General features: G+C 45.1%; 1 protein-coding gene across 1 annotated transcript in view; it reads right to left on the bottom strand.

Annotated features, from left to right (window-relative positions):
* LOC146810884 (A disintegrin and metalloproteinase with thrombospondin motifs 2-like) overlaps window positions 1-13661 on the bottom strand; it is a 1551661-nt gene that overhangs the window by 309926 nt on the left and 1228074 nt on the right. The window contains exon 12 of the mRNA XM_085617927.1: window positions 9277-9452. Within this exon, the coding sequence (XP_085474053.1) occupies window positions 9277-9452 (176 nt within the window). The remainder of the gene's footprint in view (window positions 1-9276; window positions 9453-13661) is intronic.

Below are 13661 nucleotides of genomic sequence, written 5' to 3'. Positions count from 1 at the left end.
TAACTTTAGCCAAACCTCTAGTCATAATGGATTGTGGGAGTAGGTTTGCACATTTTAAATATAGCACTTGGATATTGTACCCAGACTACTGCAATTAAAGCGTCCATTAGCATGAACATAGGCACATCTTCAGCAGGGTAACATGCAAAAAGGTTTTGATTGAAATCTGTTTTATTAGTTTCCACATAATTGCGTACATAGTTATGACACATACAATACTATTGATAATCATACAAACAAATAACCTTCTGGTGGATCAGCAAGGACACTTCTGGCATTACTCGAGAGTCCACAGGGCCCGGATCTGACACCGCTGCCGTGTACAATTGAGATAGTTCGGAGTCGAGCATACATTGCATAATTGAGTGGCTCAGATAAATGAAATGGTTTCGCTGCAAAAGCATATTTCGCCAGTGCTCAACAATAAAGAAGAACTTGGGAGAACGAGGGGAAGGCAGGAGGGAGGGGGGAGAGAGGAGGATCCCATGGGGTCACCGCTTGAGGCTAAGCTATAGCCCAGATTTGTTGTGGGTGCTTACAGTGGCACCAAAGAAGTAAGAGTATTGTAATAAACGGGTGGCGTGTCTAATTAATGGTGTATCACTAACAGTGATATGGTCTACTTCATTCTGGGAGCTCAGCCCCTTGCAGTAGCAAAGCGTCTTGAAAGAGTTGCAGAGCTTGCAAGCGAGGAGGGAGAGAGTGGCAGTGCTCTGGTTTAGACAGATATAGTACTAGTGGTTTCCATACTTGTGTACATTTTGTATCAGAGTGTGTGATGCGGCTGGTCAAGAGCTCTATCGCCATGGTGTACCAGAGACGGGTGAGCCACACCGAAGTCAGTGGGGTCAGGAGTTTCTTCCAGTGCAGGGCGATAACCTGCTTGGCTGTCCCTAGCATGTGAAGGATCACATGCCAGTCAGACTGGGTCATGGCTTTAAGAGTTTGAGGTCGGACCACAAGGATCGTTATCTGCGGTGTGCTTGGGATAGAGAACCCCACTACGTCTTTGAGGTGACTCAACACCTCCGTCCAGAAGAGAGTTTATATTGGGCAAGACCACCAAGTACGTATATATCAGCCTGTGTCAGCGTTTCAATGCCAACACAGGGATGTGGAGGAAGGGAACATTTTCTGGAGGCGGAGTAGAGTGTAGTGCTAGCCAGTCATAACTTTATAAGCCGACTCCTGCTGAGCGATGTTTCTATATGTTCTGGGATATCTCTCCACAGCTGCTTCCATTGCTCTGGAGGGATATCGTCTGCTATGTCTGCGTGCCATTTCTGCTGATAGGGTGAAGGGGTAGGGGGTTGGAGTTTTGCAGAACCTGGTATGTGTGTGAGATCAGGCCTCGTGAGCCATCAAAGGAGCGTACAAGCATCTCGAAGGAGGTGAGCTGGTGCGTGGGCCCTTGCGTATTGATGGGTGTATGTAGCCGGTGTCGAATTTGATAATATTGCAAGCATGCCCTGGCTGGGAGGTAAAAGTCTTGTTTGCATTGGCCGAAGGACTTGAAGGCTTTTCCCTTAAAGAGGTCACTAATCGCGTGACATTCCCCTTCTACCCAGGCCAGAAAAGAGTTGGGCTGTAGAGCTGTGGGGGGGAGCCAGGGTTGCGAGGAAGTGGCGTGTAGGGGGAGGGAAAGTAAGTAAGACCCCGACTGACCACAAGTCTATCCCATATATCCTGGACCGTTCTCATGGGGGAAGCGATGTAGGCACTGCGTGGCCTTGCTCTCCTTGGCAGCCAGGCCAGGTCCCAAACAGGGCAGCATGTCACCACCCTATCCATATGCAACCAATGTTTCTCACTTTCGTAGACTGCCCACTCTGAGATGTAGCACAGATGTGCCGGCCAGTGGTAAACAAGGAAATTGGGAAAGGCAAGCCCCCCTCGGTCTCTCGGCAGCATTAGAATTCTGTTGGAGAATCTCAGTTTACCCTTACCCCAAATGAAGGCATTCACTTCCCCGCTTAGGGGATAGGCATCGGGAGGGTTTGGAAGAGGTAGAGTACCTTTGGCAGAATGGGCATTTTAACCACATTAATATGACCTAGCCATGATATGGGAGTGATTTCCACCACCTAAGGTCTTCCCTGACGGATCACTTACAATCCGGTCAGTTGGCCTGAGACCACGAATCCAGCAAGGCAGTGATGTTGAGGCCCAGATACGAATCGAGTAGGGAGCCCATTGAAACGGGGTGAGAGAGCTTAGTTTGAGGACCTCATATGGGGAAAGTGTTAGGTTCAACGCCTGCAATTTAGTTACATTAATTTTAAGGCCCGAGATACGTTCAAATTTGGAGAGCAATGAGATTATCGCAGGTACGGAGATCTTATGGTTGGTCAGGGTGAGTAGGAGGTCATCTGCGAATAGCACTATGTTGTGTTCATCGCCACCGAATGGTATGCCCTTGATTGTATCAGAATGGCGGATGGCTAACGCTATGGTTTCTACTGCCAAGGCAAAGAGTAGAGGGAATAGTGGGCATCCCTGACGAGTACCCCTGCAGATATGGACAGGAGGGGCCAGTAGTTGTTGATTCTGATTTGTGCCAATGGGGCAACATAGGATGCCATGATACTAGATACCTTAACCGGCCGAATCCAATCCTCCATAGTACCACTCTGAGAAAGGTCCAGTCCACCCTATCAAACGCTACTCAGCGTCGAGGGAAAGGAGACACGCTGGGATATTGCCGCGCTGGACCTTTTCCACCAGATGGGCGGCTCGCCAAATATTATGTGCCCCTTGGCATTGATGTATGAATCCCACCTGATCTGGGTCTATCAGGCTGGGAAGGCAGGGTTCCACTCGGTTTGCCAGGAGTTTGGTATTGGTGTTGATGAGAGAAATGGGGCGATAGTAGGTGCAGGACGTCGGGTCTTTCCCTGGCTTGGAAATTAGAACTATCTCTGCCCTGGAGATCGCAGGGGTCAAGCTTGTACTATCAGTGAGGGAATCGAAAAACCTGAACACGGAGTCCTGGAGTTGAGGTAGAAGCAAGCGGTAGAAGGGGACAGTGAGTCCATCAGGGCCCGGTGTCTTGCCTATCGGCAAGCTTTTCAGTGCTCTTTGGAGCTCTTCCAAGGTAAAAAGGGCTTCCAGTTGCTGTGCATGGGAAGGGTCAAGTGGCGGCCAGGTACAAGAGGCGAGAAATGGGTCTATCTCCTCCTGGACTATTTCACCTTGGCTATATAGGGTTGAGAAGAAGGTGTGGAATGCCTGCTGTTTGTCAGTTTCCAAAGTAGCCCATGTGTCCTCTTTGGTCTTAACTTTGGCAATATAGGTGCAGTAGATGTGCACACAGAGCCGGCGAGCCAATAGGGAGTCGACCTGGTTTCCCCCTTCAAAGTATTTTTGCTTCAAGGTGAGGAGGGAATGCTCGGCCTGACCGCGAAGGGAGGCCAACTGTTTTTGGTGCGACGCTGGCGCATGGTCCTGTCGTTTCAGATCCTTAATATCTCTGGCTAGTCCGGCTTCCCCCAAGCGGGATTCTCGTGTTCGGGCGATTGCTATGGAGGTGATAGTGCCTCGAATGATTGCCTTAAAGGCATCCCATGGGGGATGGCTGTTAGCATCAGGAAGATCGTTCGTTTCAAAGTAAGCTTGAGTTGCCTGCCATATTTCTGCCACATTGACCTGGTCTTGTAGTATGTGTGGGGTGAGCCTCCAATGTGGTAAGGAGTGGGGGGTCGCACTTATGCCTCCCAGGGAGATGTCAAGATGGGCGTGGTCTGAGATAGAGATGTCTGAGATATTCACCGATTCCATGGACCGGATGAGTGTCTGGGATATGAAAAAATAGTCTATGCGTAAGTGCGAACAGTGGACATGGGGAAAAAAGTGTAGTCTCTTGCGTCTGGTGCCATATATCGCCAAGCATCTACCAGGCCCAAGGTAAAGTTATCTTGCTTAAGCGCCGCGGACATTGCCTCTGTGCCCTGGAAGGAGGTCGCACTGCAATCTAGATGAGGGTCCCAGACCAGGTTTAAATCTCCCCCAATAAGCATCGGCCTGTTTCTTGAGAGGCAAGTTCCTTGAGACGGTTCCTAAGATATGTGTCTTGGGAGTGGTTAGGGGTGTAGATGTTGATCAGTGTGAGGGGTGTGCCATTGAGTAGTAGTTTAAGTTTTAAGTATCACCCCTCTTGATCCCGTATTATTCGTGTCCCCTGTAAGTGAAGGCCTGCTTTAAGAAGAATAGCTACTCCTGCTGTTTTGGATAGAGAGGACACCCAGATTTGAGTCGGGTATTTGGGATGTGTCATGCGGCAGGTATCCGTGCGTAGGAGGTGAGTCTCTTGGAAGAAGATAATGTCTGGGTCTTGGATCAGTTAGTAGCGCCATACCTGTCGTCGCTTGTTAGGGGCATTTAGTCCTTTCACATTGAGTGAGAGACATTTGACATGGGTCATAACTGTTTGTTTGGGGGGGATACAAAGCCATATATAAGCCGCACCCATCTGCTAGAGGTGAAACACTTTTGTCGTCTGGGGGCACGCAGTGTCTGGATGTATAAAATGTAAGAGGGGTGATAGTAAGAACCGCCCCACTTATCTCACCCGATGTAAGGTAGTGTGTCTCCAATTGTGGAGTAGAGCAATGGTAGCAAGGTGCACTTTCTGCAAACCCCAGAGAGTTCAAAGTTGGGGAAGGGAAGGGAAAAGAGGCAAGCACACAACAATAAAGAAAGTAAGGCCAACCGGGCAATAATAGTCCATTCCAGTCCTGGAGCATCCCTTTGGTATACACCAGGGACACTCTGAGGAAGTCAGTCCTCCTGGGGACCAGTTGAATGGTGTGGGGGGCCAAAGTGATCTGGCTGAGGGCCACGGTTTCCCAACCCTGCAGGCGGACCATAACATTGAAGTGGGAGGCAGAGTACCCCCTGGAACCCGGGATTCCATTAGGTTGGATCCAAGCATGGGGATTGCTGAAAAGCGTGGCGCAGAGTTTGCAGAGGAGTCAGCGAGGCCCAAATGAGCTACATTCTTGGTATCGTATTGTAGTCCGCTATGTATTTTAAGACAGTGAGTCTAATTGGCGTGGAGGCTTGAAGACTGTCAATTCATTGCATCTGAGTTCTTAGGGCATCTGAGGTGCTGGGCTTCCGTAGCTAAAATGCGCTAGGGGAAGGTGCATTTAAGGCTGGTAAAGAGTTGACCGGAGACTGAATGTTGTCCAGCGATCTGAGATGTTTTATAATATCTTGCTTGGCCTGATGAGACAAATTGCTTGCTTTCTGGGCCTTATTTCTGGAATGAGGCACAATTGTCCATTCCGGACACAAAGAGATCCTAGGTTGGGCAGGACCAGTGGTCGGGCTGGAAGGACGAGACTCCGTTGTGAGTTGGAATAATTGTTGGGCCTCCCGTAGGGATCTCAGTGACTTGTGCTTGCCCTCTCACGTGAAGACTAAGGCAAAGTGCCGGCCCCATTGATATTTAATTTTCAGATCTCTCAGTTTATCTGTGACCGGCTTGAATTCCTTGCGCCGTCGCAGCGTGACAGGAGCGAGGTTTTGAAAAATTTACATGTGATGCCCACCATAGGTCAGGTGGGTCCTCTCTCTGGCAGTGCGCAGGATTGCCTCCTTCTCGGTGAAGACGCGCACCTGAGTAAGGATGTTTGGAACTAAGCTTGAGTTCCGACGTGGAACTGCTACCCAATGAGCCATATACAGGGCTGGAGGAAAGGCATCATCATCACCCTGACCACCTGAAGAAGGTCAGTCGTGTAGGACATGATGTCCTGCCCTTCTGCACCCCTGGGAATCCCCCAAATGCAGAGGTTGTTCCGCCAGCTTCTATTTTCCAGGTCCTCCTGTTTTATTTGCAGCTTTATGTGCTGTTCTTCAAGAGCCGTCATTCTGCGCCACAGGCCTTCTTGGTCATCCGTTCGCGTGTCGAGTGTTCGCTCAAGGTCGTCTACTCTGCCCCCGATTTCTGTCACATCACGGCGGAGATCTTGCAGACATGAATTGAAGTCGGATCTGAGTGAGCCTATTTCTGCCTTGATTTCTTGTAGAAAGTTAGTCATGAAAGCTTGCGTGAGGGGACTTGCTTCAGTTCCCTTGAGGGCTGCTGCCATCGGGGGTCTGGTGGGGTCACAGTGGCAGGAGGCAACTTTAGCCAAATTGATGGTAATGTAGCTTCATTGGTGGGCCTGGGGCGGTGTCTATGCCTTCTTTGGTGCGAGGCATGTTCTTCCTGGGTTTCCCCTTTTCTGTATGTCTCAGGTTGCTGGCCTTGGGGCATGGTTGTGGTACATCTGGGACTGTTCCATCAGCACACGGTGATCCCTTAAATCAGGGATGCTGGCAAGGGAGAACCAGGGCTGTCTGGCAGGCGTGAGACTCCAGTAGGCCCTTGCGTTAGTAGACCCGGGGCTGCCAAGGCCCAGAGAGGATTTTGGGTGGGCCGGTCACAAGTTTTGAAGGTGGGCTGGTGAGGGATGCGCTCCCACTACCCAAAAAGACAGCCAATCTCCCCACCCGTCCACAAGGTGAGGGGGCACCCCGGTGACCAGGTCCAGACTCCCCTTTCCTTGGTATTTGCAGCCTTAGCACATTGGGCAGTGAGGGGGTAGGGAGTCAAGCCCAGAGTCGCCGACTCCACCTTTTCGAGTTCTGAGTTTCTGACCCCCCCTGGGGGGTTCGCCTGGCCATGTGGAGATCCACATTTCATCAGGATTACTCTGGATAAACACCTCTCCATGACTTCCCAAGCAAAGAAGGTTACAGCCAACTGCTTCAGCCTCCTCAGATCTTTAAGGAAGACTCTGAAGTGGCTCCCAATGGAGGCTCGAAGGGCAGTGATTCAAAGATTAATACTTTCTCACCTTGATTGTGGCAACCCACTTTATCTGGGCAGCCCTATGTCTGTCATCAAAAAGCTTCAGAATATCCAGAACGCTGCGGCTCAAATACTGCTGGATATCCCTAAAACTCAATAAGCATGCATAGCGCTCAAAACTCTTCACTGGCTGCCAATAAACTGCAGAAAACAACTCAAAGCACTATGTATCACACATCGTGCAAAACATAAAGTGGGCATTGCATTCTCCATCAGCTTCTGGACCAACAGAGATCTCAGGTGAAACAAATCTAGGTCTTCTTTTTGTTCCCAGAGTCAAGAGAGCTAGGGGTCGTTCGTTCGCATATCTCACGCTGGAACTCTGGAACTAATTTACATCATGTAAAGACTTCCTCTCACCTCCATCTGGTCTCATTCTTTTACCTGTTTCTTTCTCTTACCCTCCTTCCCTTCATGTTTAAATGTTCCCGTTTCATTGGTAAAATCCCAATTTACCTTCTCAATGTTACTTGCACTACTTGCATTTACTTTTTTAATGTTCCATTTTCAATAAATAACTAATATGTGATCTAATTGTATAGATCTTTAAAGTTTGCAATATTTACACCTTATGCCTTTCTTCAGCTCCCAAAAATATTACACACTTCCAAAACAGCAAATTAAAGTTCTCCCCTACTTCCAATTACTTTTCACATCCATCCAATAGAATTCAGTTATGACATAAAATCGTCCATCACCACAATCCCCACAGCACCTTCTAGTCTAGAAATATATACATTCCACGTGGATGAATCCATTACTTTATGGCAGTAAACCACATTGAAAACACCTCCTAGCACCCCCACTTCAAGATGGGCACTTAGCTGTAATTTCCACCTCTTGAGCACATCCATAACCTCACGCTTAGGTCCTCATCAGACCCATTGAGAGAAAGTTAGCCAAAACTCATGACATCTACACCTGGCTCCTTTAAAATCAGCACCACATTCCTCAGCTTGATAATTTTCCAGAACTAGGAGATAGCAACATATCACACCAGTGCCAATGCCTCGAACCTGGCTCTGGATTGGAGTTAGATGCTTCTTCAAATTAGCTCGCATAGTGCACACGCTAGTCATACAAGAACTCCTAAGTACTTGCCGGCAAACTATCTACCTCAGGAGGGTTTTGAGCTCTCAGAAGTGCCGACATCATTCTGCTAGAAAATCCTCTTTTCATAAAGTCAAGCACTCAAAGCAAACCTTCCCAGGAAAATCTTCTGCAATCTGGAACTTCATCCTGCATGAGATGCCAAAAATATTCACCTTACCTTGCTATTCAATAAGTAATTCGAAGGCTTACTGATCCAACGCCAGTCATTCCAGTGACTGATCTCCAAACATTTCCAATCCATACACTCTTTATAGATTGAACCCATGTTTATTTTCCATTGCAAAATATTCCTTTGAATGGGGAATCATGGTGAAACTCTCCACCCACTAAAACCCTACAAATTGGTACAGACAAGATTCTGATCTCTTATTCATATTGTAATTCATCTACTAAATTCCTCTATTGTACCTCCAGTTTTTCTACTTATGTATGTAATATGCAAGAGAACCTGATCCATTCTATACACAACTTCAATTAAATACACAAATAAATAAACAGAATCTACACACGTACAGCATTGTTGTGAAGCCACACAGTCTGACAATGACGGCATCAATAGAACCCGGACCAGGAAAAGCACAGATGGTTTCCCACTGAAGCGAATGTTAGCGTTTCAACACACACATCCATACATTAAAAGGCTCACCATCAATACTGACAGGATCAAAACATCTTATTCATTCCACCAACCAAGAGAAATCGCCAATAAACAATGCTTTGATGTGACCATCACTAGCAATCGCAACGTCTCCTGACAACAAAGGCAATGCCAGAACCGTAAAAGGTGCCACGAATCTGAAGGTCATGTTCAAATAAGTGGCAGAAGGTTATTGAACACATGCTTAAAACATAACATAATATTCCATACTTTACTGTCATGTTACTTGAGTACACTACGGACTTTGTAAAAAAAAGAAAACAAATTACGACATAATCATTGTGACATTAAAATATATACCTTACAACAAGTTCAAAAGTTCTAGTGCAGGCAGCTGCCAATATGGCTAATTAACTCTTAATGTGTTAATGTACTGCATATGCAATTAGTGCTGATGACGAGAGATTATATTTTTATCATTAAAATGGCAATACAAGCCGAGCAGTATATGCAAATCAGCACAGCCGTCGTGTAGAAGCTTTAACACAACACACACTATGGCACAATAATACATTTAAGAAATCCCAAAGGAATAATCAGATTGCAGACAAAAAATTACCAGCACATTCAGAGGTCCGAAAGCAGGACGTTTACTGGGAAAATGATGTCCCAAACATATTGTTGCAAATGAAGAAGCATTACTAACCATCGCTGTGCTCAAATGGAAGCCACTGGTGCTTGGAGTTCTGATATTCAAAATGAGGGTCCCACTGTTTGCATTGCTCCTCCCTGAAATCGTCAAGGCCTGTGAGGCAGTCCTGGGGATTGCAAAGCTGGAACTCATAGCCCAGCCCCACACAGGCGCGTCCGCCATTAGCGGGACTATGGAAAAAAACAGAAAAACACGGGTGAGAAAAGTCCAGCTTTATACAGAGACTGCAGCAAATACCAAGTCATAAGAAGGGCCTTCTGCACCATGCAAACTCTTCCCTGTATCTTCCCTCACCTATGCTACCTCAAGAAGTTGCAGACCATTCTCACCCTTGTCACGTCTGATTGTGCTACTGAATATTGACATCATAATATCAAGTCCAGAATATCGAGGGACAAAATATGAAAAGGTAAGTGCATATAGGGAAGTTCAGATGAACTATTCCTGACTCCACACCTATGTACCTTGAAGATATATGTACTGAAAATGTACATATGTGTGGATTAAGGTATAGAAAACCTAGACGTATCAGTTGATATTTTATTTTCGATATTCTGTCCATGCTATTCTGTCCAGTCAATATTGTTGATTCGATATTCAGAGGACACACTGTCGTGTCTTGATTAGACAATGCATATTGTATTTAACTTGGAATCTTCCCTCTCACAAAACTCTGAAGAATTAAAAACCACAGTTGCGGGGCGTGGTCTTGCGCCGCGAGAAGATGGCGGCTTGGTTTTGAGCTCCGCTCAAACGCGGAGATATCCTGGTAGCTGCAGCCTGTTGTTTGGCCCCTGGAGGCTTTTTGAGGATGATTTCGGAGCGCTGAAGGGTCGGTGCGGCGATTTTGGTCGTTCCGACCCTGGATTCTGCATTCCTGGACCCGGTAGCTGTGGCGGTGTTTTCTCCTCAGTGGAATGCGAGCGGCGGCCGCCATTTTGTGCCGACCGCTCGCAGATTGCTACATGGTAATCCGGCGTTTCATGATATGAACGTGCGGCAAAGTTTTTTTTATTTTTATTCAATGCCACATGCTGTATCTGAATAAGGGATAATTGTCGCCTACTACCATGCCTCGTAGCAGCTGGTGATTATGCTCTTCTCTTCCTCACCTCGTGTTCAAGTCGCAGCATGCACTCTCTAATATAAATACGGAGACACTTCAGAGGTGTTGCCAGTTGCATTCTTTTCTCCTTTCTCTGGCTCTCTGTTTTATATTTAGTATGTTCCTGTTTTAATCTTTTTGATCTATTTCTGTCGGATTTCCTAGCCTCTTGGTGATTTGTCATTTTTATTAAGTTGTGACGTTGTTTTGCTCACGAGTGTGTACTATCACCAGAGTGCTGACGGAAGGTGACGCTCTTCATCGCACATGCTATCTTTTTTGGCTTTTTTCTTTTTTTTGGTCCCCCGGTGATTTTTTGAGAAGTGCGGTGTTTTCATCAGGCGTATGGGCAGGCGGAAGTCCTTACTGAGAATCACTTCTCGACCGTCTTATCATTTCAAGATGGCTAATGAAGCTTCAATTGCGGCTAGAGCATTATCATCTGGTACCAAACCCAAGAGAGCCAAGAATGACCCTCCCTCACCCATACTATCTTCTCAAAATCCTGTTCTGGACACTATCTTGGATGAAGTGAGGGGTCTTAAATCTTTCATGGCCACTACTAATGAGAAGCTCCAACTAATTGAGGATAGATGGATTACTATGGAGGCTAAGGTGTTCGATATGGTGCAACGTATCAGTGATGTTCAGGATATTTCTACTAAAATTCCAATTTTGGAACAGGAAATCCAACGTCTTAAGCTTCACACTGAGGACCTTGAAAATCGTAATAGACGCAACAACCTGCGCCTTTATGGTCTACCAGAAAATCTGGAGGGTCCTGATTTGCTTCTCTTCCTGAAGAAATTCCTGACTGAGCTCTTAGGCATTTCCCCTGAACCTGCATTAAATATTCAACGTGCTCATAGACTTGGACGTTTTCAACCTAATGCTTCTAAACCTAGAGGTATTATCATGTTGTTTTTGGAATTTACTGATTTAATGCGAGTCCTTTCAGCTGCCAAAACAAAACATCACCTTACTTGGTCGGCGCACAACATCTTTATTTCACAAGACTTACCTAATGCTACCAACGCAAGAAGGAAGGAATTTTTGGCGTTTCGTCCTCAAATGAGACAGTTGAATATTCGTTATGGCATCCTCCATCCATGTTTGTGTAAAATCACACATGAAGGCTCCACTCGTTCTTTTGATGACCCTCTTAAACTGAAATCGTTTCTTCAAAACCTATCTTCTCTCTCTGCAACTGGCTCTTCCTCCCCTCCTTAATGTCCTCGCATCTTTTAGCTCTCTCTTTTAGTATGGCTGTTTCTTAGTTTTCTATTTTTACCTTTTGCTCTGTCGTTCCGTCTCTTGTCGGTGCTGTTACGCCCCATGCATCTGTTATTGTTGTTTTCTTTTAGATCTGGATACCTCTCCTTGATCTATCTTCTTTTTCTCCTTTTTCTATTCTCTCTTTCCTTCTTCGCTTTTTTGTTTTCTTCTCTTATATGTCCTTTTACTCATTTGATAATGTGCTGTTTACTGCATATGTCCTTTGGAACTGTGTATTGTTTTATTGTATACTTTTTAATTTTGATCAGTTTTGGTGTTTCTCTCTTTTTAGTTGTATCCCTGAAGTGTATCATCTCCTTACGTATTTTACCCATCGGCTCCTCCATTATGTGTAACTTTGTCACGTGGAATGTTCGTGGTCTTGGAAACCCCGTCAAAAGACAGAAGGTACTTTCTCATTTATCCAAATTCTCAAATATCTTTCATTCAAGAAACACATTGTACGGAAGCGGAATCCCTTAAGTTAAAAAGACAATGGGTAGGTCAAGTTGTTTACTCTCCTGCCTCTAGTAAAAAAGGGGTGTTGCTATATTGTTTCATAAGTCTTTGTCTGTACAAATGTATCTATGCAAAATGATGCTGATGGACGATGGGTAATGGCCAGGGTTGTTGTGCAAGGCAAGGATTTATTTGGTCTTATTGAATATTTATGGTCCGGTTAAAACAGACCCCAAATTTTGGCATAACATTAAGGTCCTACTTTCCTCCTTCGACTGTCCTAATATTATTTTTGCTGGTGATTTTAACCAATGGATTGACCCCTTCTCTGATAGACCATCTAAGTCCAAGTTTCATCCAGACAAATCCCACAAAGCTTTTCAATCGGCCATTACCTCTCGTCCTTTATTTGATGTTTGGAAGGCATGTAACCCGGACTCTCTTGAGTTTACGTTTTTTTCCAATGTTCACCATACAAGGTCCAGGATTGATTATATTCTAGTCAGTAAATCCCTACTCCCATCTATTCAATCCTCGGAGATTGGGTCAATATTCATCTCTGATCATGCACGAGTCCTTACTGTTTTGGATCTTTCGTTAAGCTCCCCGAAATTTAGTCGTTGGAAGCTTAATAATGTTTTATTATCAGATTCTACTTTCATTACAGAAGCTACTTCCTTTATTAAATAATTTTTCATGTTTATCAATCCCATAGCAACCTCTGTTTCCAATAATTGGGATGCTTTTAAGGCCTCCTTTCAGGCATTTACTATTTCTTATGTATCTAAGAAAAAGAAAATTGCTCGGAATAAATATTCAGCTTTACTACAACAGCGTAAATTACTGGAGCATAATTACTTCACTTCCAAATCACCCTCGGCACTTCATGAGCTAATTAAGGCCAAATCTGAACTTAACAAACTTGCGACAGTTGAAGCTTGTAATATTCTCCTTAAAATTAAATCTAAATATCATGGTGGCCAAAATAAAGCCGGTAAGATGTTAGCCAACTATTTAAAAATCAAATCTGAACGTAAAAATATTGGTCCCATCTTAAATGAATCCACTAAACGTTTGGTGTCCTCAGATGACGACATTGCTAATATCTTTCATGATTATTATGAGGCCCTTTACTCTGATGACACGAATCCTTCTACTCAAAATTTAGATTTTTTTTTTCAGTCCTTCCCTCTCCCCCATTCTTACCCAGTGAATTTGATTCATTGGAGGATGTGGTTACTGCCCAAGAGATTACTAATGCCATCAAATCCTTAAAAAAATCAAAAGCTCCAGGGCCGGATGGCTTTTCGGTTGGATTTTATTCTACCTTTGCATCGATTTTTGTTCCTAAGCTTCTGACACTGTTTAATTCCTTTATTAATGATGCTAAGGCCTCTGGCTCTTTTATGGATGCTTTAATAATTCTTATTCCCAAACCTGACAAAGATCATTCCCTGTGTAAAAACTATCGCCCTATTTCATTAATTAACTATGACTGTAAGATATTTGCAAAGATTCTTGCTATTCGTCTTGAAGGTCT

The sequence above is a fragment of the Triturus cristatus genome, chromosome 7 (genome assembly GCF_964204655.1).
Source record: "Triturus cristatus chromosome 7, aTriCri1.1, whole genome shotgun sequence".
In the NCBI taxonomy this organism is placed as follows: domain Eukaryota; kingdom Metazoa; phylum Chordata; class Amphibia; order Caudata; family Salamandridae; genus Triturus; species Triturus cristatus.
The sequence above is the reverse complement of the archived record's forward strand: the minus strand, read 5'-3'. Positions and strand labels throughout refer to the sequence as shown.